General features: G+C 39.4%; 1 protein-coding gene across 7 annotated transcripts in view; it reads right to left on the reverse strand.

Annotated features, from left to right (window-relative positions):
• Nucleotides 1-18,241: 18,241 nt before the first annotated feature.
• The window catches only part of TRPS1 (transcriptional repressor GATA binding 1), a 269,366-nt gene continuing 260,924 nt past the window's right edge, over nt 18,242-26,683 (reverse strand). For all 7 annotated transcript variants that reach the window (XM_051843996.2, XM_051843995.2, XM_070075419.1 and 4 more), the window contains one exon: nt 18,242-24,787. In XM_051843996.2, the coding sequence (XP_051699956.1) occupies nt 23,726-24,787 (1,062 nt within the window). In that variant the 3' untranslated portion in view covers nt 18,242-23,725. The remainder of the gene's footprint in view (nt 24,788-26,683) is intronic.

The raw sequence follows: 26,683 nt of genomic DNA on the forward strand, positions 1-26,683 counted from the left end.
AGAACACCATAATTTTTCTTCATTTTAAGATTTATTTATTTGAAAGGCACAGACAGTGACAGAGAGAGAGGAAGAGATAGGATAAGATCTTCCTTCTGCTGGTTCATTTCCCAAATAGCCTCAATGGCCAGGTATAGGCCAGGATGAAACCAGGAACCAAGAACACCATCCGGGTCTCCCATATGGATGGCACAGGTCCAACTACTTGGGCCATCTTCCTCTTCTTTCTCAGTTGCATTAGCAGCTAGCTGGACCGAAGCAGAGTAGCCAGAACTTGAACCATCACTCCAATATGGGATTCCTGTATCATAAGCTACAGCTTAGTCAGCTGCACCACAAAGCAAGTCCCAACAGCATAGCATCTGACTCCTATCTGACTATACTTAGTACTCATTAATCAACCTTTCCCTATGCCTCCCTCTACCCACTACAAGAGTGCACAGGATTAAAAATGGAAACACTTAAAAAGATTAAATATTATTGAAGCAAACAAACTGTGCTAAAGATGGCCTGGAGTGCATTCAGCAGCGCCAGTGTCCCACTGTAGCACATCTCATTTGGCACAGTCCCTAGTGGCTCCACTTTGCCTGGGCTTTCCTCTGGAACCAGGACTGACAACTCAGTTTCCTCCAGGATACTGTCAGTTATTGTGGTAGAGGGAAAGGATGCATGGGGCATGCTTCACACCTCCTCTTTGCTTACTAAACAAATCAAACCACATTGCCAAGTCCAAGTTCAACAAGGCAGAGCTACACAAGCATTTCATGGGCAAGTACCACAAGGATGAATTCCCAATGAGCAACAAGCTCTTTTAAAATTATTGGAGGAGTCAGTGCTGTGGCTCAGTGGGTTAAAACCCTGGCCTGAAGTGCCAGCATCCCATATGGGCGCCAGTTCTAGTCCTGGCTGCTCCTCTTCCAATCCAGCTCTCTACTATGGCCTGGGAAGGCAGTGGAGGATAGTCCAGGTGCTTGAGCTCCTGCACCCACATGGGAAACCTGGAAGAAGCTCCTGGCTCCTGGCTTTGGATCGGCTCAGCTCTGGCTGTTGCAGCCATCTGGGGAGTGAGCCAGCAGATGGAAGACCTCTCTCTCTGTCTGTCTCTACTTCTCTAACTCTGTCTTTCAAATAAATAAAATAAATCTTTAAAAAAATAAAATTATTGGATAGGTGGAAAGATTAGATAGAGTTCTCATCTACTGGTTTACACCCTAAATGCCAATAACAGCTGGATCTGGGCTTGGCTGATGCTGCAGAGATGGTAAGTCAATCTGTCTCCCATGGCAGGGACCGAACAACTTGAGCTATCATGTGATGCTTTCCAGGGTCGGCATTAGCAAGAAGCTGGAATCAGGAGGGGAGCTTGGACTGAAGCCCATGCACTCTGTTATAGGATGCTGGCATTCCAAGTGACAATAGCTTTTTTTTTTTTTTTTTTTTTTTTGAGATTTAAAAGTACTTATTAGAATCAAGGACCGCCAGCCAGAGTAGCATGGAAGGGGGCTTCCAAGAGAGGAAAACCCAAAGGGGACTGGTGGCAGTTGGCTTTAAGTACAATTTTGAAGGGTAAAAAAAACTTGCTGATCAGATTGGCATTCAGTTACTAGGCAGGGTCAAAAACCATCAAGAGACCTCACTTACAGTTCTCCATCCTGTCTGGCCTGCCAAGGGCTGGCGCTCAGGAGGAGCTCCCTTGCGATTCTCATGGGAAATTTGGAGATTCCAAAGGAAGTAGGGCAGCCTGTGTGTTCTTGCTAAAGATAACGTTTTGGAGAAGGAAGCAAATATTTTACACCCCAAATTCCATTGGGATCCCCTGACTATTAACCCATCTGACTCCTCACATTCCCACCTCCCGGATGGAAACCCTAACATCTGTTAGTGGGAACTGGGTGACAATCGCTCTGGCTGCTGCCGCCTGCAGCACAGAGTGACAAAGTGCTCTTCTGCTTCTTCATTTTCCTACTTCTTAAATATGTACAAAACAGAACTCACCCACACAGGCCAAAGCTCCACTCAGCTCTCTAACAGCCCCTTTCTCTAAACTCCACCACCCTCCCATGCTATTCCCCCTTGCCCTACCCCCTTTTCTCTTTCCCTTTCTGTTCTCTCAGGACCAGAAATATAAAATACAAGTTAAATAACTCTATTTACTAAACGCTATTGTCTGCTACACCCCAGTCAATTCGACCTCAAAATGTCTCTTATCTCCCACCTCCACAACCTTCAGTGCTCTTCCCTCCAGGCAAATACCTCCAAACCAGCCCCCCTTTCCCATCCCCACATTATCTCTTTGTCTCTATATGCTCCATTTTGCTTCTGGAATTATCTTTCTGGAACGTTAATCCAATCATCTGTTTTTCTCCTTCAAAGTCTTTGAGTCAGACTTTCACCTAAAGATAAACCCCTAATTCCTGAGGATGTTTAAAGCTGTTTAAGATCTGACTCACACGCACCACATTCTCTCTTCTCCTGGGTCTTACATACAGAGGTCAAACTGCAGTCAAAGCAAACTCTTCACTGTTCTCCAAATATTCTCAGCTATCTTGCTTTTTTTTTTTTTTTAATTTGAAAGGCAGAGTTACAGAAAGAGAGACAAAGAGAGAGAAAGAAAGAGACAGAGACAGAGAGAGATCTTCCATCTGTTGGTTCACTCCCTAAATAGCTGAAAGGGCCAGGGCTGGGCCAGATGGAAGCCAGAAACCAGGAGCTTCATCTGGGTCTCCCACGTGGTTGGCAGGGGCCCAAGGACTTGGGCCATCCTCTGCTGTTTTTGCAGGTGCACTAGCAGGGAGCTGGATGGGAAGTGGAGCAGCAGGGACTCAAGTGGCTCCTAAATGAGATAACGACATTGCAGGCAGTGGTTTTACCCACTAGGAAATAATGCCACCGCAGCGCCCCTCCACCCCAGTTTTTAAAAATTTAGATGAAAAGCTAGTACATTATTCTAGCAATTAAATCTTGCCTATTGAATAAAATTAAATTTCTCAGCTACCAAGATGTTTTTTGTGTGTACAGTTGTTAAGAATTCCTGTTGAGGCCGGCACCGCAGCTCACTAGGCTAATCCTCCGCCTGCGGCGCCAGCACACCAGGTTCTAGTTCCAGTTGGGGCACCGGAGTCTGTCCTGGTTGCCCCTCTTCCAGGCCAGCTCTCTGCTGTGGCCCAGGAGTGCAGTGGAGGATGGCCCAAGTGCTTGGGCCCTGCACCCGCATGGGAGACCCGGAGAAACACCTGGCTCCTGGCGCGATGTGCCAGCCGCGGCGGCCATTGGAGGGTGAACCAACGGCAAAAGGAAGACATTTCTCTCTGTCTCTCTCTCTTACTGTCCACTCTGCCTGTCAAATAATAATAATAATAAAATAAAATAAAAAGAATTCCTGTTGATAAATTCAAGCAATATAATTTTTTCAGATGACAAAACAATCTGAACTTCCACCTTGCTAGTATAGCAGAAACTCAGTCTTATTTGGTGGGTTTGTCCTTTCCATGGGCTTCCAAGTTTCAGGGGTTTTTGAAGGTGTCAAGGCATTTGGTTGAGGGAACTCTCAAGTACCTCTGCTGGACACCTGTCCTGTGAGATGTTCCCTAACGCCTCTGAAATGATCCTGCTCCTTCCAGCCCCACAAGAGCACGGAGCTATCTGAGCAGCTGTCCACACAGCCTTGACCTTGGACATAGCCCAGCACCAAGCCCTTCCAGAGGTATGGGCATTTCCCCTCCAGTCTTCAGGACAAGGTTCCTCCCTCCATCTTCCTCTTAAGCTCTGTCTTTCAGTAACTCCTCCCCTTCTCTCTTCCATGCAGGGCAGGAAAAATGTTCTCTTTTGCTTTCTTTAAACGCATCAAGCAAATCCTCCTAATGGATCGACACTTTTAGAAACCAAAAGCCCTGAAGACACCACTTTTTTCTACTTCCTGACATGTTACTTTAGTTCCCCAAGGCGGTGAGCTCAGTAAGTGGGTGAAGGGGATGAAGTGAAAAGAGGCACAGTAGAAGGAAAACCTTCATATTGCAACCATGTTATGCTACTTCAACTGCAGATGGGGAGGCTTTCAAAATAAATTTTGTTTTCTGCATGACTTGGACTGCTGAGGTCTTTTTCAACATTGGTTCAGCATCCAGACATGATTTTTACCCCTGTTGTAACTCTTAAAAATATGCATTTTTTAAGAATTAGAAAATTTTATCTGACATATGAAAATTGTACTTATTTATAGGTGTTGATTATTTTGATATACTTATTTATATTTTGATACATGCATAAATTGTATAAAGTACAATCAAGGTAAACATATCTACTCTTCAAACATTTAGCATTTGTTTATGGTGAAAACATTCAAAATCTTTTTAACCCTTTTTTCCAGTTTTTTTAAGAGAAATACACAGAATTTTGTAGAAATTATATTCCATCTAACTAACTTCACCTTCCTCCATTTGACCTTCAGGGTTTAGTGTAAGTATTTAATATATATCTGTTGAGGTGCAATGTAAAATCAATTTCACGTACGCTAAAACCAAAAGGCAGAGAGGATGTAAGCAGTACTGAAATCCAGATGTGATAACAGATGGATGAGCTCTGTAAAATTTATACTTAACTCTCAATTATTTAGTGCATAACTATCTACATTATTCAGCTGGGAGCTCAAATAGTCAGGGGAATGGCGCACTTTCTGTATTGATACATGCTTGTTCAAAAACACTGAACCATCTTTCTACCAAGCCTTAGAATAGACTGGTCGCCAATTTACCAAACTGATTCTATTCAGAGATAGTAAATATATAGGGAATCCACAGTGAAACAAATTAAAGAAATGACTTCTATCATACCTGAGAAATTTAAAGTGCCCATTAGCATAGCTAAAGCTTCTGAGGAGTTCTGCAAAAAAATGAACAATGTAGTTTTCTTTAATTTAGTATTTTTCAAACTTACTTCAAATGCCATGAATTTATTGTATATGTAAAGTACAATCCATAGATGGAGATATTTTGCATTAACTGCATATGTAATGTAAGTATTACATATACACATGATTAAGCACCTGATGAAGAATTTGTGTGCAAGTATTGCCTTAAAATGTTTCTTGATCTACGCTGGGACTTTTCTTTTTCCCCATCTCTTCCTTATCTTTCTTTCTGTGTACTTACAATGAGTTTACCCTCCTCCCTTTTACCACTCTTTCACTTTGTAAACATTCACTGACAAAGGAAATGACATCATTCTACATTTTGAAGCTTTTGCAATCTACAAAGTTTTTCTAGATATTTGAATCAAACTCTAGAAGAGACTGTAAAACATAAGCCTGATTTTTAATGTATTTGTTTTCTCAAGTATAAATTTTTTTCATAGACCAAGAAAAGGCCATGCATCTGTCGGAAACCTGATCGGGGTGGCCCGGACGGAGAGCCATACCTAAACAGCAGTGGAGCAGGGCTCTATCTAGTCTTGGACATTTGTTTTCAGGCAGGTGGTCGAGTTTGGTTGGTTCAGTTGAATAGCTTTCCACTTCAGTCAGTGGAGAAGTGAACTCCTTCACTTTATTCTTCCATCGAGGAAATAAAATTCACCTCATTGGTGAGACGCTGGTAGCCACTGGGCCAAATCCTAGGCGTAGGTTACTCTTCCTCAAGCATGGGGAGTAGGCTAGCTCGCTGCCTCAGAGACCACCACGTGTGTCTTGTATTTCTATTCTTCGTGCTTAGACTAGTGCTTCTCCAACTTTGAAGTACACCAGAATCATTTGGAAGACTTGCTAAAACAGATTGTTGGACCCCTTCCTCAAGTTTCTCGTTTCATAGTTTCAGGATGGGGGCCAAGAATTTGCATTTGCTGTGGTTCCTGGACCACACTTTAAGAACCACTGTGCTAGACAAAATAGTACAGGACTTTTCCTTACTGATTATCCAGATCACTCGCATCTCGGTTCCAGCAGCTTTTCTTCTGGCTGGGCAAGTAATTCAGGAAAGTGTCTTAATTGTACACATGGCTTTTAATTTCAGTGAAGGCTAACTGCCTCATTTTCTCTTGGGTGTAAGTTACTGTCCTCTCACAAAAGATGGACAGTGCAGTTTGTACTTTGGATGATAAAATTAATACTGATATTTGATGCTTGTGCTTTTTAAAATTTATTTTTCATTTGGTTAAAACTCATAGTGTAGTTGGAGCACTTGATGGAATTGTTCTCAAGATCTCCTGGCCCCCCTTCTTTCTGCCTGTTGCCTCCCTAAGCAACAGATAATCTTCTGCCTAGCTTTGCAGAGATTACATGTGATTTCTCTACAGTTGTAGTTTGCTAGGAAATAACTTTTTCTAATAGAAAACCCTTCTGTCAGTGTAAGATACTCCGGTGTCTGTTTCCTACAGAGCTTTATGGAGCCTTTTCACACATGAGAAAGTGGCAGGTGTTTTCATATCTATCCATCATTTACGGTTCATTGCCATGGATCCATGACACCAGAATGCACATTAATCACAAAATTTAATATAAGGAAAAGTTTTTAAAGGTTCCTGGTCTCCAAACACAATATCATGTTTTTTTACTACAATGTCAAAAAATAGGATGGTCATTTAACAAATAAGGAAGCATAAAGCAAAGCCTACTATATTTGCTGAAAAAATGTGGTGCATTACAAAGACTACAAATGTAGTCATTAATTTTCTTAAATATAATAACTATGTTTCATGTGGTAACCTTAAGTAGAATATTGTTAAAGCCTTTGATAATATTGAAATTAATATAGCAAAATTTCATTACAGATGTTCCTCACCCTATTATTCATAGATGTGAAATGTTACAATGACTTAATTTTATTTTTAAAAAGGCTTATTTATTTGAAAGGCAGAGTGGTAGAGAAAGGAGGGAGAGAAAGCAAGCTTCTGGCTGTGTTCGCAACAGCCAGGTCTGGGCCAGGCTGAAGCCAAGAGTCTGGAACTCCATCCTGGTCTCCCACATTAGTGGCAGCCACCCAAGTTGGGCCATCTTGTGGGGCTTTCCCTGATGCATTAGCAGGAAGCTGGGTCAGAAGCGGAGCCGTAACTTGTCACGGCACTCTGACATGGGATGCCAGCATCACGGAAGGGGTAGTTTAACCTGCTGCAACACCACACCTGCCCCTGACTTGATTTTCAACAACTGATACTAGTGCACTCAATAATAGGTCATCTATTTACATGTTGGGATATTAATAGACACTAGGGTAAGGCTTGTAAAGAATGCTGAACAATGAGTGAATGGTACATGTTTCACTGGACACAAAGGCTATCAGGAAATCATGCTGAGCTCCTTAGGTAGGGCTTACTCTTGGATAAAGTATGTTTCAGCTTTCTGGCATGTATTTCCTGATTTACTATAAAAGTTACTCAGGGTTAGTCTTCCCATTTTGTTTTAGAGAGATTTTCATCTCTTTCCTACTTGGTAAAGTAAGATGTCAACAATATGGGAATTAATTCAACCTGAGACACACTTTAGTGTCAAGATATCTAATAAAGTCTGAATTCTTTCACTGTTTATAATCAGATGCTAAAAACTCCTACAATGAACAGCAGCTTATACAGCTAGGTTGACTTTAGCCTGATCTTCAGATGAATGTTGAACCACGTTAGCATCTGAGGCAAAAGAAGAAGTAATATTGATCTAGTCTTGACATTTTGGGTATATTCTTCTCATGGTGTTAGGATTAGTTTTGATTTAAAAAAAAAATTCACCTTAATTATTGAGATGTCGGTGGCCGACCAAGGCGAATGCCTCATTTGCCTCACCTGGTCAAGGCATTGTTGCAAATATGGCTCTCTTTATTAGAAGATGAGGATGAGTAAGGATTTGGGCTGTTCTTTTCTATAGAAAGCTCCATCCTCCAAGTTTTTATTGTGTAATAATTTGTTATGAATAGTATCTTTTTTTATGACTGTTGAAATAATGGTACAATGAACTTCCTAGTCCCACCATCTAGTTCCAACTACCACTATTTTGTTCCATTTGCATTATAAATTTATCTTCAAATAAGCTTTTGAGAATATGAAACATTTCAAAGTACACTGTAAATACTTTGGCACCTATTTCCAAAAACTACATTCTCCTACATAACATGATGTAATTATCATACCTAGGAAAATTTTTAATGTAATTGATACTTTAACAATTCTCAAATGGTGTAGTAAGGAGCCCACAGGGCTGCAGAAAATTCACAGGAAGCATAGCCATAGATGATGTCTGCCAGGCACTCTGTGAGCTCCTGACTTGAAATGGTTTACAAATTCAATATTAGAGATTCCTGATGTTTTCATTTTGATGGAATGCTGCTTTGCTTAGGTTTTAATTCTTTATAGACATGTAATACATTGATGCTTTTGTGGGGGTCATTGTCATGTTTCAGTGCATAGATACAGCACAAACTGATGGAATCAAGGAATTAGATTTTCAGTTTCCTTTCTTCAATGCTTTTCAGCCTTACAGCGTGCAATACACCTTTTTGTACTACGTCACCCCACTGTGTTGTGGAACACTAGAACATATACTTCTACCTAACTGTGTTCGTGTACACTATTCCCCCTTGTCCTACCCTTCCCAGCCTGTAGTAATCACTACTCTTAGTTCAGATAAAACTTTTTTTTAACTTCCACATATTCCACATATAAGAAAGAATATGTGGTATTTGTCTTTCTGTGTCAGACTTGTTTTATTTCACATAATGACCTCCAGTTCCATCCATTTTGCTGCAAATGTCAGGATTTTCTTCTATTTTATGACTGAGCAATATTACATTATTTATATATACCATGTTTCCTCTATGCATTCATCCATCAGGAGACACCTAGGTTGATGCCACATTCTGCTCAATGAACAGGAGAATGCAGGCATCTCTTTCATAGGCTGATTTCATTTCCTTTAGAAATATACCCAGAAGTGGGAGAACTGGGTCATATGGTAGTTCTACTTTTAGTTCAATTTTTTAAAATTAATTGATTTATTTGAAAGACAGATACACACACACACACACACACAGAGATATACACAGAGGGAGAGGGAGAGAAAGAGGGAAACAGAGAATGGGAGAGGGAGAAAGAGAGAGAAAGAGAAAGAGAGGTCAGTTTTCCAATCTGCTTTTTGTTATTTGAGGAACTTGCATCCTGCTCTCCATAATTTGCATTACCACTAACAGTGTATAAGGTTTCTCTTTCCTCCATATACTTAAACAGAATTTGAATTATTTTTCATCTTTTGATGATAGTCATTCTAGCTGGAGTGAATGATAATTCATTTTGGCTTTAATTTGCATTTTCCTGATAGCTAGTGATACTGAACATTTTTAAAACCTATTTGCTGGCTATTTGTATATCTTCTTTGAGAAATGTCTATTCAGATCCTTTGGTAATTTATTAGCAGGATTGCTTATTAGTTGCTTGAAATTTTAGCTTCTTTACTATTCTAGATATTAATTCATTTCTTCAAAGGAATAGTTTGCAAACATTTCCCCCAACTCTGTTGCTGTTCACTTTGCTGTTTTCTTTGCTACACAGAAACAGCTTAGTTTGATATAATCCTTTTTGTCTTGTGTTGTTTTTGTTGCCTGTGCCCCAGTAAGTTCTGTATTTCTGGTATCAAGTATGCCCAGACTGCAGGATGTATTGATGTTCAGTGCCTAAATGTATGTACAATGGATGAATGAGCATATAGTAAGCATTAAATATTTATAAAATCTCCAAATATTTATCATTAATATTATTACTGCCATAGAAATTCTCTGTGTATTTATCGTAATTCTAAGTGACTATGTGCATGTACTATTTTCAGCATCAAATTTTCCATAATGGAAGGGGCCATTCCTGTTTTGTTCACCCTGTGTCATCAAAACTCATCACAGTGCCTTTATTTGAGAAATGTCTGGGGCCAGGTTGTGGTATAGCAGGTAAAGCCACAGCTTTTATGACCAGCATCCCATATGGGTGCCAGTTTGAGTTCTGGCTGCTCCACTTCTGATCCACCTCCCTGCTAATGTGCCTGGGAATGCAGTAGGAGACAGCCCAAAGGCTTGGGCCCCTGCACTCATGTGGGAGTTCAGGAAGAAGTTACTGGCTCTGGCTTTGGCCTGGCTCATCCCCAGCTGTTGTGGCCACTTGAGGAGTGAACCAGTGGATTGAAGATCTTTCTCTCTCTGCCTCTCCCTTTCTCTCTGTAACTCTGCTTTTCAACTAAAATAAATCTTGAGGAAAGAAATCCTCAATAAATACATGTTAAACGTAAAAATGAGTAAACAAATCAGAGCTCTTTTGCATGAAGCAATGATAATCAAAGTGTCTTATTAAACTATATCACACTTGAGAAAAGTAATATGAAAAACAATACCACAGTCTCATCTCTCTTCCCATTCAAGATTAGTTGGTCTTATGAAAGTTGAAGTTCCACAATCATTTGGTTTGACATGAGTGGCCAACTAATTTCATACATCCTGCACTTGCTCTTCACTCAAATGATAATAACGTACTTCACATCCTGCTCTAAGCAATTTGTTTAAAATAACTCTCTATTAGATGAAATAGGTATAATTGTGATCATCAAAACCACCTTGACATTTAATATCTCTGATTGGTCTTCCTTTTGAGCATAGTGGTAAGACTGTACTTCTTGGCCTTGGAGCCCCATCTGGTCAATTTTTTGGGAGTGTGATGGCATGGTTCGCTTCTGGGAGTACACACTTGCAGGAGAGAGGCCTTCTGAGCTTTGTCCTTGGGTGTGGTGACTGGCAGTACTCAAGATAGTAACCTTGTGTCTGTCCATGTCCTTGAACAAGAATAGCATGGAGCTGAGACCCCAGTAGATCTGCAAGAAACTGTAGTATTTGCAAGCAATATCCTCTATTGCTTTATACAGCTAAGATGTGAAGCTTTGTGGAGTAGTACAATTGAGAGCTGCATGAGCAATCCAATAATCATTCCCACTTAGAGATGAAGAAACTGAGTTCAGAGAGTGGGCACCTGAACCCACTGTCACACCTCCAGTAATCAACAGAAGTGGGCTCCCCCCCAGAAACCTGCCTGCAGAATGTTCCATCTCCCCCTCTGCTGCACTGTTCTTCCTTGACATTAGCCATCTTCAGACTGGGACACTTTGCCTCACACGCAAAGAAGCACACACAGCTGCATACATTCAAAATGAGAAGTGGGTAATGATATAAAGAACCTGTTTAATAGGGCCAAACCTCAGAGAACCATTTTTCTCTCCTGATTGAGCACTCTGTCATTTTAATGGGACAATCATAGTTTCACAAATCATTTAGTTAAGACAATTTCTGGGATAATTACCTTGTCAGTTAAATTTAAAAATACTGAAATTAACGTTGATGTTTGAAAATTATTCACAGCTTTTGCTTTCTCTTTGTTTTATAAAACCACCAAGAATGTCCAGAAATACATGAATACTCTGATATTATAAACCTGAGATCAAATGAAGTGTAATCAATTTTTCACAGTGGTTTAAAAGGACCAAGGAGAAAAGCATGCTTTAGCTGACCATGGAGACAAGGACTTATTATTATAATATAAAATGACTTGAGTATATTTGCCAAAGTAAATTGTTCAAGAAATTAGAAAAACCGATATATTATTTTACATGATACTTTTTCTGATACTTACAACAATTGACATAATGTGTTTGTAATTAGATGCCAAGCTTTTTTTTTTCCCCATGGCAATGAAGTATACAAAAGGACATTAAATTACTGGTGTTCTTACTTTCCCTGTGGTATAACAAAAGCACATGTAAATCTTTTTAGAAAGTTTGCAGGTCTGTACTAATACAGTCGCCACTAGTCACAAAATCACCTTTAATGAGAGATAGGAGAGGAGAAGGTAGGGAAGGGGAGAGGAGGAGAGGAGGGGAGAGAGGAGAAAGGAGGGAAGGAGTGGGGAGGGGAGGGGAGAGGAGAGAAGAGGACCAGCTGCTCAGCCCTACTAGCCATGTGTCAAGTGCTGCTCTGGTGAAGGAAGGCAGGCTATTTCAGTAACGTGTGTGAAAAGCTAGTCATGTGCCTGGAAGTCTTGAAGAGGGGAATTTTCAGCACTTTGTTCAGGGAAGCCATGCTAAGAGATAATTTGTGATCTATGTCCCGACAGCTCAGTAATGAGAAAGATAGTCAAATCAGTTTGGGGAGGGCACAAAAATCAGAGGATACAGCGTATGTAATAATACTGATTTGAGATATCTTTGATGTGTTGTGAAACTAAATCTACTTACATTGTATCAGGGATTAATGAGTGATGAAGCTGTCAAGGTTGATGGGACTCTGCCACTGAAAGCTTTCCTATGCAAAAACACTTGCTTGTTATTCTGTAAACTAAGCAGGGAGCATGAAGGTCTTAATGTAGGTGAATAGCAAGTTCAGATTTTGTGGTGTTCACTTGGCTATGTGAACCAGGAAGCTATATTCAAGTAGAACATGACCATGTCCTTGAGGAAACAGTCCCCAACTGGGACAAAGGTAAGAAATGCAGACAGGAGCTGGCAGATGAGAAACTGCATAGCAAGTAGAATGAGCAAGACCTGTTCCAACGTTATACAAGGAAGTGAGAACAAGAGATGCTAGCGTGACTCCCAGGTGTTTATTTTTATTTTCTTTTTCTTTTAATGGGATTATCTACTCACATAGTTTATTGTAGGAAAAGATACATAGTTACCATCATGCAGATGACCAATAAGTATTGTTCAACAGACCATACTTAATTTTGGATGAAAGAAGTAGGAAGTGATGTTAAACACTTGAAAAATAGCAGATTTTCACCAGTGACTAAAGGTGGAAGGTTGTAAAAAGTTACCTAGTTTGCTCCCTACACCAGACTACATGGAGACTTTGGAAGGCCTTTTGTTTAGCAAAGCACCATTGTTGTTTCAACTGTTGGAGGCACTTGCGTTGCTATGAAGAACTAACCTGAAAGACTTACATCTTAGTCCACCTGTGCTGCTATGACAAAATCTCCTGAGCTAGTTGACTTTAGAAACAAGGAAAATTTCTCAGTTTTCCAAACTGGGAAGTCTAACATCAAAGCATTGACAGATTGTCTGATAGATCACCATCTTTCCCTGCATCTTCATATGGTAGAATATCTCTCTTGGGTCCCCTTTATAAGGGCACTAATCTCACTTATGAGGGCAACCCCAGTATGAGGTCATCCCTAATAACATCATCTTGGGACCTGGGATTCAACATATGCATTTTACTGGGGAATTTTCAGATCATTCATAGGAGGACACAAATAATTTAGTACAAGTTGGATTTTGCAGTTTCTCTTGAATGTATTTTAGTGATATAGATTGCCAACCTGCATTTCCAGTTCCTGGTTAGTTATACCCAATCCTTGAGCCTTCATGATTTAATTAATATGTTTTGACTCTGTGACTTATATGTTTAAAATAATTTAGTTGGTATTAAATTTTAAATAGAGAAAATGAATCCAAAGAGTTTATGCCTCAAACAACTCTCAAATGTAATTTTCTATTTTTGTTAAAAACTCTTTCCCTAGTTGACATTTTTTGGAGCATTAATGGATGATTCCACTGAATCTAGAAAGTATTTATTAAATAGTCACTATTACTAGATACTCTGGGAGGTATTCAGAACAAAGAAAAAATGAGCTCTATTTTTATTGATATTAAGCCATAAAGTTAATCTAATATATATATAATATATCTATTATATATATATATTAACCTTTTCTTTCCTTCCCTATCCTCTTCTGGTAATCACAAAAATGTTTTCCAAATAGATCTAAGGCAAGTAGTTGAATTAGCTTCTGTATCATCAAAATTGTACACATAGATAGTGCTGGGTTGGATATTCTGCTGTGATTTCCTAAAGAGAAATAGAGCAAATATTCTCTGTCCAAAGTGACTGTTTTTGTTCACTTCCCAGTGCTTTGGGAAAGAAGGAAGCTATCCAGATTCCACAACCACAGGTGAGGGCTGGCATCTTGGAGCAGTGGATTAAGCTGCCACTTGTGATGGCCGCATTCGGAGTGACAGTTCCAGTCTCAGTTGCCTCGCTTCTGATCCAGCCTCCTACTAATGTGCAAAGGAAGGCGGCAGAAGATGACCCAAGTGCTTTGTCCTCTGCCACCCTTGTGGGAGACCAAATGGAGTTCCTGGCTCCTAGCTTCAGCCTGGTCCAGACTTGGCTGTTGTTACGTTTTGATAATCTAAAAACTAAATGATGATCTAGTTACTTTATTTACCATCAAGCCCATTATGATGGCACACCACACCTAAGGATCCTGTATGTAAAACATCATCTATGACCAACAGAATGTCTACAAACATTTATGGATAAGACCAAGTTGATTTAGTCAGCTTGGGAAATAGAAATTAGTAGGTGCTAAGAAGGTACAGAGCTCAATTCATTGCATGCAAGAATCTGCATTGGAGCCCTGGAGAGCTTTACAGATTGTACTTTTTGCCTGCTTTAATAAATTGCATATTTGCTAAAGGGTATGGTATCATCTCCTATGTATTTCTATTAATAAACATGGCCTGTAAACAAATGTTTTTGAAAGAAAAGCACAGTTAAAAAAGAAGAAGAATACCTCTGATGGCTGATTGGCTCCTAAGCCTTCATTATAGTACTCAAAATTTTGTTATTGTGACAATTGATTAGAAATTTCACCTAAAATTTCATGAGGATTGTCCCCAATGTAGAAGTTAGTATGTTACAGCAACGTGTAATGATTGCGGATTTGTTTACTATTGTTGTTATTGTTTTATATCTTCCCTGCAGACCAAAGATATTTAAAACATATCCCAATGTATTATTGCTTACAAAATGTTGACTTTTACTTCCTTAGTCCATCTTAAAATAATACGTTTTTTAAAATTATCATGGACAATGGTGTGTACTAATAGGAAGTACTCTTTTCCCTGGGTATCTAACTTTTATTAGAAAAACATTTTATGTAAAATAACGTGCTGTAGCTGAATTTAGTGACAGAAATTCATATTGATGCTTGTCTCCAAAACAGCAGTTGTTAATCATAAAGCATTTAAGAGTTTGCTTTTGAGGTTAAATTGGTTGGGGCGGGAAGGTCAAAAGGAGGATGTTTCAGTGGCTTCTTTATTTAAGTGCATGTGAGCAGAGTCTGGGAAGCGGGCGTTCAGGAGTAGGTCTTGTTAAAATGATGTGTTGCTCTTGAAATTTAGCTAATTGAAATGATTATCTGCCCGCAGTTTATGTTAGAGTATTACTGCCATCCTGTAATGAAGGAACATGCTGCTGAAACTGTGTTTGTATCAAACTTTACTCAAATGGAATAGTTCAAAATGCCAAAGAAAACAGTCCATCATCAATAGTCCACTCTCCAAAAGCAAATGACCATCTATTTCCTGTTGAACTCAAAGATGTGACTATGGTAACAGTGTTTGAAAGTGAATCAGAGGACACAAAGGCATCCAATGAGAAAGGCTTCCTTTGCTTTTGCGAAAACATTTAACAAACACTAACACTTAAATGCAGTCTTTAAACTTATGAGGCAAGTGTAGATGTTTAATTTAGAGATTAAGACCCCTGTGTCCCATATTCGAGTGCCTCTGTTTGACTCCCAACTCTGGCTTCTGGCTCTGGCTTCCTGATAAGGCAGACCTTGGGAGACAGCAGTGATGGCTCAAATAATTGGGTTCCTGTCACCCAGGTGGAAGGCCTGAATTGAGTTCCTGGCTCCCACCTTTGTCTTGGTCCACCCTTGTCTGCTGGGGGCTTTGGGAAATGAACAGGCAGAGAAAGGAGCTATAAGTTTGTCTCTTTTAAATTAAAAATGATGATCATGATGATGACAGGGAAATCAAGACCAGTAGCTTGTGCTCAACTGAGGAAGAAAGTTAGTATTAATTTTTGCTGTTGTTACGGCTGGTATGAAGCAGGAAGCTGGGAGAAGTGGTGATAGATGCCTCATGTGATACACCCTATGCCAGTAGTGGCCTCCGATGATACATTCTATATGAACAGTAACAAATGGTGCTCTTCATATTACCAACACCCTGAATATATTGAAGAACAGTATTGTAAAACTAGAAATCAGATTATGAATAATGTTTAAAATTTTTTATTCATGTCGGCGCCGCGGCTCATTAGGCTAATCCTCCGCCTTGCGGCGCCGGCACACCAGGTTCTAATCCCAGTCGGGGCGCCGGATTCTGTCCCGGTTGCCCTTCTTCCAGGCCAGCTCTCTGCTGTGGCCCGGGAGTGCAGTGGAGGATGGCCCAAGTGCTTGGGCCCTGCACCCCATGGGAGACCAGGATAAGTACCTGGCTCCTGCCATCGGATCAGCGCGGTGCGCCGGCCGCAGCGTGCCGGCCGTGGCGGCCATTGGAGGGTGAACCAACAGCAAAAGGAAGACCTTTCTCTCTGTCTCTGTCTACCCTGCCTGTCCAAAAAAAAAAAAAAAAAAAAAAAAAAATTTAATTCATGAATATGACCAGCTACAGCATGCAAAAGCCCTTCCCTCCACATCAACTGTTAGTGTTTGCTTTTCAACTCCTGTTATTTTCACTCTAAGTTATGACAGGGAGGAGGATATAAGGAGTTCTTGGCCATTACGGAAGATTAACTTTAGCAACTATAAACTTGAATAGCTTTTGACATTTCTTTGTTCATGAAAGGATGAATTTGTTCATGCCAGGATGTTTAAAAACAAGCAAACACACACCACCACAACTGTACTTGGGGTTAACAGAGAAGCAGAACAAAGTAATTGGCTGTATATTTTAAAAAATGGCTTATTTTTCTCCTGCACAAATGTTTTAGTCTTAGACAATTTTGGCTCTGAAGGAATCAGGCTGGTGTCGCAGGTTTCCTGGTACAACTGGAGATGCACCAGGACCTGAGACAACATTCAAGAGAAACACAAGGGACTTCTGTTCTTTGGACAATTTCCTCCTGCTAGTTTTCAGAGTACACTGATGTTCAGACTCCAGGGTCATACTCTGGCAGTCTAATGGGGGAATTTATTCTGAACCAGTGTTTCGTTTAGTTTGCAGTATTAAAAAAAAAAAAAAAAGCCAGCATATGATGTTTAGAATTCCCTTTGTCCATTTTTTCCCCTGAAAACTGAAAATCTGGGAACACAAGTCATTCTCCCTTGGCAATATTCTTAGAGCCCAGGCACAACTATTTTCATAGGGGACCAAGCTCTCCTCTTCCTGGGAGTCTCCACCCACCAGGTTCCTTGCCTGCTCCTTTTTTGTGTTTGAGTTTCTGAGCCCCTACCCTCCCAGAGAGCTGAGACCAAAAGGCAAGGGAGGAAGGCGGAACAGTGCTGATTCACTGTCTTCCCTCCCTGCAGACAAGAGTAAATAGCTGATGGCAACACATTTCTCCTCTAATGGGATTCTAACAGGAAGACTCCACTGCTCTATAAGGAAAAGTCATCACATTGTTATTACTATACTCTTATCTTGAGAACATTGCCTCCAGCTGGGAAACAAGCTCCTTACAGTTGTGAAAGCCCCTCAAAGAGTCTCCGCTCTGCTGTTTTCAAAACATGGGCGATGGGAAAGAACAAGGGGGAAGAAGAAAAAGTAAAAGGATTTGTTCCTTAATTTGGGTTCACAAAAATGAGAAATAAAGATTGTGCAAGCAGGATGCACTAATTATTTTGGAACTTTTGAAACTAATCTTCTGAATCAATTATTTATGTACTTTATGTCCTGTGCTTTGGTGTCTCTTCTTCTGGTTAAAAAACACTTGGGTGATTCTTCCCACAGCCTCTTTTTCTCACCTGGGTTTCTTCCATGTCTTTCAGAATCATCAGAAACTGGCACTGGTGAATTCCATTTTAGATGCACAAAGTACTATTAAACATTTTTTAGATGATTTGTCAGGATCCTCACATCCTAGTCACTTGGGTATATTCAATTGAGTCAAAGTTGAAACTGTGCAAGCAAGAGTTTTTAATATTTTAACAAAATTATTACTCGATAGTCAACATTCAATACTTGATACTCAATAAATGTTTTGGAAATAAACACAATTTTTATTGTTAATCTTCCTAAAGAAACTAGCATAATTTTTACACAAAATCTATCAATATGAAATTGGTTAAAGAAAAAAAGAAGCAAAGTAAAACAAAACAAGATGAGAGAATCCAGGCTTCATCAGTCTTAGAAATGTTTTTTAAAATGGTGATGTGATTTCACCATCCGGTCTGTACTTCCTATTGCTACATGGATGAAAAGTGAATCCATATAAACCATACCAACGCCATTATGTATAACTGGTGGTAAAACTTTATTATTCAAGTTTAGATGTAACAGACATCTTTGCTGCCTGAAGATTGTTTGCATAAGAAATACACCAAGAACATGTTTGTGAGTAGAAATGAACATGCACTATGAAAACAAAATAAAATAAAACGAAAAAATTCCATGTGTTGTAAGAACAGAACTATTATAGCCAACATTCTAATATTCAAATCAGGACTACAAATTGAATTCTTCTTCTTAGCAACATGAAATCATTCCATATGAAAGACATTTTCTGCTGGTGAATATTGCTGAAGGTGAATTTGACATTGGCATTTTGAGATGCTTCCCACTCCCAACCCTCCCCCCCAAATTACCCATGTTGTTGTCAAATAGTCCACCCTAAGGAATTTGGCATTGTGTTACTGTGATATTTGCCTTGTTGGTAGCCATTAAGAAATTATGGTTTTATCAGCCTTCTAATAGTTTTGCCTCTTCATAGTCAACACTATAGGCTGTCTACTTATGATATTTACAGCTCATCTTTAACAAAAATGACCCCAACCTTTCCTGGCCCTTGCTAAACTGAGAGTTTAAATAACCCCCTTGGCCACATAATAATACTTGGCGCTCCTATGGTACCTTTCAACCAAGGATCTCAAAGTGCTTTACAAACAAGTACTACATTACCATTATTATTATTATTAATATTATTATTATTAATATATTTTTTCCATTTTACAGCTGAGGAACCTGAGGCACAAAAAGAAAAAAGTGATTTGCTGCAGTTCATATATTGAAAAAAAAAAAAAAAAACAAAACCAACAAACAAACAAAAAAAAGAACAACCAAGGGTGTAACCAGGATCCAGTTTGGGACATATGGGTCTTGAAGAACCATTTTTTCTGATGCAGGCTAAACATTATTTCCATGGTAAAGTTACTCTTGCTTTTCTCTGGCACAAAAGCTAATAGCTCTTCCCTTGAAGAGACCAATCCATGAACACACATTATCCCGTTTCCATGTGTGAATTACTGCTGAATTTCACATTTTCTTCACCCTTGACCTGACACACTTCTGCCCTAGCATCGTCCAGAGGGTCTAATTACTGAAAATAGCTGGGGATGCTTTCTAAACAACTGCACCACTATCAGGAACGCGTGAGTCAGCTAAGAACCAGCAATGGAAAACCAAGTAGAAGTGCTCTACAAAGACACTAAGCCTCTGCCCGTGGCCAAGGCTTTTCTTTGGGAAAATAACACTGCCCTCCAAAGTCTGATGCATTCTTTCTATATATTCTTCACATTTACAGTCAGCTGCCTGCTGATAGAATTCCATCTAACAGTACCTACCTTTGGTTAGCATATTTAGTTTCATACTCAGGTTGCATTTCCATTCATCGGCTTTCTCCTGTGCCTGGGTCAGTCAGCAAGCTGTCACCTACTTGCTCACCAAAGACACCTTGAGTTCATTTTGCCATGGCCCTCAGTCAACCCAAAGACAGGTAGCTGTGAGCACATCTAAGGTTTAGGCAGAAGGCTGGCATAGAGCATAGAAGCAAACCACCAGCTTCTCCACCCCATGTTTCCACAGCTGGATGGCAGATACTCCCCCTCCAGGGATGCGTTCCTGTTCATGGATTAAACAGGCAGGCAGGTCGCAGGTCTCAAGACAAGTCACTTTGCGATGGTATGCAGCCACACAGCAGAAGGCTAATATTTTAATAGCAGTATTGGTATCTTCAATTTATTAAGAAAAATGTATTTCCTCAGGCATTTTAAAATATATATATATATACATTTAATATTTTTGGAGCTGTATTTGCATTGGATCATAATAGAATATGTGCACATGTGCAATCATAAACATAATGTGCTACCACAGGCTTCAACAGAGAGCTGTAAAAGATAATCACTTTTTTTCTTCTTCTCATTACTATTACCTTAGATAAGAATCCCCATGCTTGTTTTCTAAAATCTACCTTTATTAAAAGAGGACAGTTACAACAGAACATCACTATCTTAAAAGTGGATTTTTAAAAGAGAACATCTCAATATGTCATGTAGAGAGAATTGGGCACACTTTTTACCTTCTGAACTACAGAGTGAAGGGGTTAACAATGAGAGCTCCATCCTTTTCCTATCTATTTAGTCTTGGAGTGTCTCTAAATCCACAAACTTCTGAGGTGGGCTGGCTCTTTATGATTTTTCTATCCCAAACAACAGTATGGATCTAGGGCTGAATGCTAATGATAGAAAGAGTAAGAAAAGGAAGAGAGAATGCTGGCCTAAAGTTTGACTCAAAGCTCAATTTAGAACATAGACAAGTCATTTTTCAAGGATCTACAGCTTTTAAATGGCATTCAGTTTTAGCTGACATACAGTTTTCATCATAGGGGAAGCCTTTTCCAAGAGGGAAAATTCCTAAATCATCTTGAAAGTCCTCTAACAAAAGATTAAGAATCGAAATAGCTCATTTAAAATCACAACTTAAGACAAAATGATCAGAGATCTTAAAACAAAAAAAAATATTTTGAGAGATGGAATAAAGGCTTTTATTAAGTCAAAAAATAAAGAGTATTTTAGTGTTATAATTTTAATTTTTTTTTTTAAAAGCCCAGCCTCTTCTCCACCAAAAATATGTAAAATAATGAAAGCAAAAATGAAAATAATCAATAAAGGAGTATGGCATAAAATCTATCATGTCAATGCTATTCAAGAATATTCTACCAAAAGTAGACTGACCATAAATATTCCAAGAACAGTGATATGTATTTTCCAATACTAATCATTGCTACTACGTCTGAGAAAACAACTGAATTAAAAAGAAGGCATACATGCCAAATATGAACAACCTGTTTGTGTCTGACACACTGGAGAAATCACTGAAAGAGTAGTTTTGCCCAAAAAGTAATACCTTTAATATGCCTGTTAATCAAATTTCTGGTATTTTCTCATTTGAGCAGTCTACATATAATGTTGCTTGACGATTGCCACAGTGCATTTTATTATTCGTTTCCTTAAAAAACATAAACGTTGTTGGGGGAATCTACTTTTTAGGTCTTTAATTGTCACTTCTGAAGTCTGCCTATACATTGTGGGATGCATCCATCAAAACTCCTAAGAAAGATAAATTATGGCAAATCATTGAATGTCAAAGCTCTTCATTCCACCTCTTTATTTCAGTTTATATGAATAGCAGAGCTATGCGACAGATGAAATCAGATAGGGCCCCTTAAACTATGAAACTGAACCAGAGGACTTAGTCCTGATTTCTCTCTTTCTCTCTCTTTACATGAAAACAAAAATGCAAGAATGGAAATGACAACACAACATCAGAAAGACATTTTTAACTTCATTCACTACAACAGTCATGAACCAGTTGAACTCTACCTGCCATCCAACTTTTAGAAACGAACACCCGGCACTGTGAAAAAAAGAAACAAAACCCAAACAAAACAAAACAATACAAAGCAACTGCGAATTAATGTAAAAATGGAGTGCAAATGCAACTACAGGATGCAATAAAAACATCAGCGCTGCAGATTCCAGCAGCACTTATCAAAATAATTTCTGAAATGTTTCATCTGAAACATAGACAAAGCAATAAAAAGAGGATATATGTTTATCATCTTAAGCATAACAATGTGAGTTAAGAGCTTAAAAATTAAAAAAAAAAAGTACTTGGAATGAATAGTGCTACCCTTTTTTTTCCTAAGTAGGCATAAAAATATTTTCATTTCCTTCTTGTTTTCCATACCATGATATTAAGAACTTTCATTTGTTTCATGTTACCGTTTACAACTTTAATGCACACACACACACACAAAAGATATCTACTGCCATAGAAATAGTTGCTTCATTACCTTGTTTGCTACATTTGCAAATGTAAACAGCTAGGCAGAGCCAGAACTGACTCTAATGCATGATGGAATATCTTTGTTGCATACGTACACTGTAGAAAATAATTATTCAATATGTCAGGCACCATTATTTGAAATGTAATACATTAATATTTACTAGAAAAATAAGTTTTTTTTTCCTATTTGTTCTCCCAACTTCTTTAATGAAATAAGTTAATCTGACAGTGCATCCAGTAGCTTGTAATATCTTCTACATCTCCGTGGCAAAAAAATAAACTACTGGTTGGGACAATATAATGCAAATTATTAAAGTCAGTCCTTGTACATACATCCTTGTAGCAAGCATTGAGGCTCGACTAACAGCACCTTTAACCAATTATTTAATGTTCAGTTATTTAGCCCTATTTCCCTGAGCAGTTATGCTGAGGAGCTTTCCCTTCATAGATAGTTTTTACAAAGCCTTAAGTATTAAAAGTACTATGAAGACATACTTCTAAGAATCCTATTTAATGCTACTTAACTAAACCTGTATAAATCTAATGAAGGGATTGATTGGTACATATACCAACTGTCAGTCTGTGGTAACGTAACCTTAGACGCTGCCTGACCACAAAGTTTGGAAATTATATTTAACCAAAAGAAAATAAATAAATACAGCAGGTTACCTTGTGGAGAAAAACCATGTGTTCCAAACAAATTAAACCCACAGTCTGACTTGTGTATCCATCTATTCTTTTGAACTGAGGGGATTCTTTGAGTTATAATGTGCCAAGTGAGATTAGTGACCAACAGGAGGCTTAGAAAACAAATCCAAACTGGTTCATCCCATACAAGAAAGAAATGTCTCCCTAAAATAAAATTACTACATAAGCATCGAGGACATTGTGTTTTTAAATGGATATATATTTGGACAAAATGAACCTATACTGCAAACAAAAGGTCTACTGAGTATCTGAACATCTAAAGGACAAAAATACCAAAGAGGGTGTGCATGTGTATGTACAGGCAGGGCTGGTCAACAACATTGTGCCACCATCTGTCATGTTTCCTGCTGCTCTCTCACCAAGCCTAACCACAGCTCACATTTCTAAGTCAAAATCTGAGACATGGTCAATGAGAGGAGACTGATATCAGAGGGCGCCATTTTCCTTGCATTGCCTTGGAGATCTGACTTCTCCTCATCTGCCTAGGATTTCATGACACTTCTAAATTTAGGCAACAATCTGTGGATCTTTGAACCAATGGGCCAATGGCCAGCCCAATACTGCTTTACTTGCATCATGTGTAAATTCTTTCTAATTCTAGCCAGGTGTTACCTTTCTTTATAAACACAGCAATTATCGTCTGGTGGTACTTCTTACAGATCACTTCCCCAGTGCACATCAGTCAAGATGGTTTTAACTTAGTAGGTTTTAAAAAAAAATGATTGTTTGCCATCTTCCATTCTTTCTCACTGACCATTTGCCTCACTTTTTAGTCTCGGTAACCTACTCATTGAAAGAAAGAATAATAAAAAGAAGGGAATTTCATGTTGGATAAGGCAGGCTCTATGAAGTATTTCTTTTAATAGGTCTTCATAAGACATTACAAGCTATTGAATTCCCATCAAGAAAACCTATTTCTATGTAATTGTGCTAAGTGCTAAGGTTTTACTCTTTAGGTTTTCCGTTTTTTTCTGCTTGTGCATTGTTCCTATGCAGGCCCCTCTGGATATGTGTTGTGAAGTCATATTTGTCCGTGCAAAGATGCTGGCATATGCTGCACTGGAAAGGCCCACTGTCACCATGGCAACTCATATGCAAAGCATACATCACTTCATCCAGAAAAACAATGCCACAGTGCACACACTTCGTTGAAAGTTCATCTTGAGTACTTCTATCAACTTTCTCTGTTTTTACTACATTCAAGGGACCTTCATTTTTTACATTTGGTGGTGCCTTCGTTTTCTCCTTGGAGGCACCGTTTGCAGTTGGCCCAGGTCTGGAATGCTTGATCGCCAAATCTAGAGGAATGTCATTGTCTGATCCAACAGCTGAAAAATGAGGAGGCAGATTGAAGGTGGGATAAGGCACATAGTTTTGGCAAGGATTTGGTAGGCCAGGCACATGACTCAAGTAGTGCGGATTCCCAGGAACGGAGAGCTTATATTTACTCCAGAACCGCAGCCAATCAGCTTCACTCTGGAAGTCATTATGTACAAAGGGAAGTCCAAAAAGTGGGTACTGGTACTTTTCAATAGGGCTGCCTGGTGGTGAATAATTCGGGTGCTTCGCAGGTCTCATATACTTTTCTATGGGACTGCCTCTCTCAGAACTTCCTTTCCCTTCAGATACGGATGAGCTATTTCCTGGATCTCCAGTACTTTCCTGAGGACTTTTTATCTGAATGTGCAAAGGTTGCATCCTTTTGTGAATATCCAGAGTTTGGCCGACCAGGACTGGCTGCTGAGCAGAATGGCTTTTAGTCAATGAACCCGGGGCTTCGTATTTGCTTAGGCTCGGGAGCGGAATTTCTCTCTGGTGACTTTCAGTTACATGATCTTCTGACCTCCTCTCTAACGGGCTCCCGTTGACCTGCTCCTCACTGCTACCCCTCTGCTGTTTGTTGAGCTGCTCAGCCTGAAGTGCCTCGGGGTTAAGGCGCTTTCTTGTTCTTCTCCTAATGATCTGCTCACCGTTGTTTTGTTTAATGATGTTTAAAGGCCTGGGAGTCTGCAGAGAACACACACACAATACATAAAAGGAGAACATTAAAAAAATGCATTTAAGTGCATTAAAAATTCCTCACAAAAATAAAGCAAGCTTAAGTTCAAAGCAGGGCTAGACTTTATGCTATAGATTTGTTAAATCTCCTCCTCTGCCCTAAGCAGGATCAGGGGAAATCACCGAAGTGCACTATTTTAGCCTAATTAAATCATGTCCAGTTTTATGGGGGGAAGAAGGGACTGAAAACTTTAATCTACTTGGAGACAGCCGTTCCAAACTCAACGGATTTGAAGATGGCATCATTTATAGAAAGGTATGTGAAGACACTGACTTTTCTGGAATATTTTCCATTTTTGTGTTCTGCACTAACGTAATAACAAAGTAACTCAGGAGATACGTATTGATATCAACTGGAAAACTGTGCACTGCTATGGACTGAGTTGCACCCTCCAAAATGCAGGTGTTGAAGACCTAACCCTGAATGTGACTGTGTTTTGTGATAAGATCTTCAGAGAAGACATTAAGGTTAAAGAAGGTTATAAAGGTAGAGTCCTAATCCAATGGGAAGAGGGGAAGAGAGAGGTATCTCTCCCCACCACGGGAGGACACAGCAAGAAGGCAGCTCAGTGAGAAAGAGCAACCTCCTGGACACCCAGTCTCCTGACCCGTGAGAAAATAAGCATTGCTACTGTTCTAAGCAGACCAATCTGTGTCACTTTGTCAAGGCAGCCTAAGCGGACTGGTACAAGGATACTGCTGTGAGTTCACAGGAAATAGAATGAAAAGACAAGTTTACTTTGGTGAAAAAATTTTTGAAGTCCATGCATATTTTTCTCACAACACACCTTTCCCATAAACTCCCTGAAGACCTCTTTTACATGCATCCTTCCAAATGATTAGAAATGTGGTTATAAAATATGAATTTTGTGAGGAAAGAGATCAGATAATCAAAATCGTATCAGAAGGTTGTGTTTTCTCTCATTTTTGTCTTCTTAAATGATATTTTTATATTCACTAGGGAAGATTCTACTTGTTAATAGGCAGAGCATTAGTTTTCTGTTGAAAGTCTAAATTCATTTGTGGCCTTGGTTCAAATACTCAATCTGTCACTCTACTCTTTACCTAAAATGCATGCTGACTTTTACTCAGCTTAAGTGTTTTATTTAGCTTTACGTTCCTGGCAACTATGTGTGTGTTCAACAGGTGTTTCTATAACATGACTAAAATCAACAGATAAGACTAAAAAAAAACTTTACTTGCAGTGAAAGTTCTAACTTGATTTATAAAATTAAAATAAGTTTAATGAATCAAAACATATTTACAGAATAAAAATTCAGGATAAATTTAAATAGGCTGCTGAAATCAGAAAATAATATTTTCCTTTTTTAAAAGATTTATTTATTTATTTGAAAGGCAGAATTATAGAGAGAGAAGTGTGGGGAGCAACTCAGACTAGACTAAGTTACTGGAATTAAGATTTATTCTATGCATCTGCTCTCCCACAATATGGCGCTGGGAGAGAAGAAAACAGCTTCTACACAGCTGCCTCCAGTTCAGCCAATAAACTGTAGGACTTGCTCCTGATTGGAGGAGAGCAGTGTACTCGGCGTGTGGGCAGCCGAGTTAGGATTGGCGGAGGAGGACTAAAAAGGAGGAGAGAGACGGCATGCACCAGGAACATCTAAGGGGAACATCTAAGGGGAACACGTGTGCAGCCCCTGAGAGAGCCGGCCGGCGGTGTGCCGCTCCCCTGTGGAAGTGGGGAATGTGGCAGGGGGAACCGCCCTTCCACGGAGGTGGAAGGGACGGCAGCCAACCCGGGGAGGGCCGAGCAGACAAAAGAACAGTGCAGGGTCCTGTGTCGTTCCTCCACGAAGAGGGGGAGCGACAAGAAGGAGAAAC

The sequence above is a fragment of the Oryctolagus cuniculus genome, chromosome 6 (assembly GCF_964237555.1).
Source record: "Oryctolagus cuniculus chromosome 6, mOryCun1.1, whole genome shotgun sequence".
NCBI lineage: Eukaryota > Metazoa > Chordata > Mammalia > Lagomorpha > Leporidae > Oryctolagus > Oryctolagus cuniculus.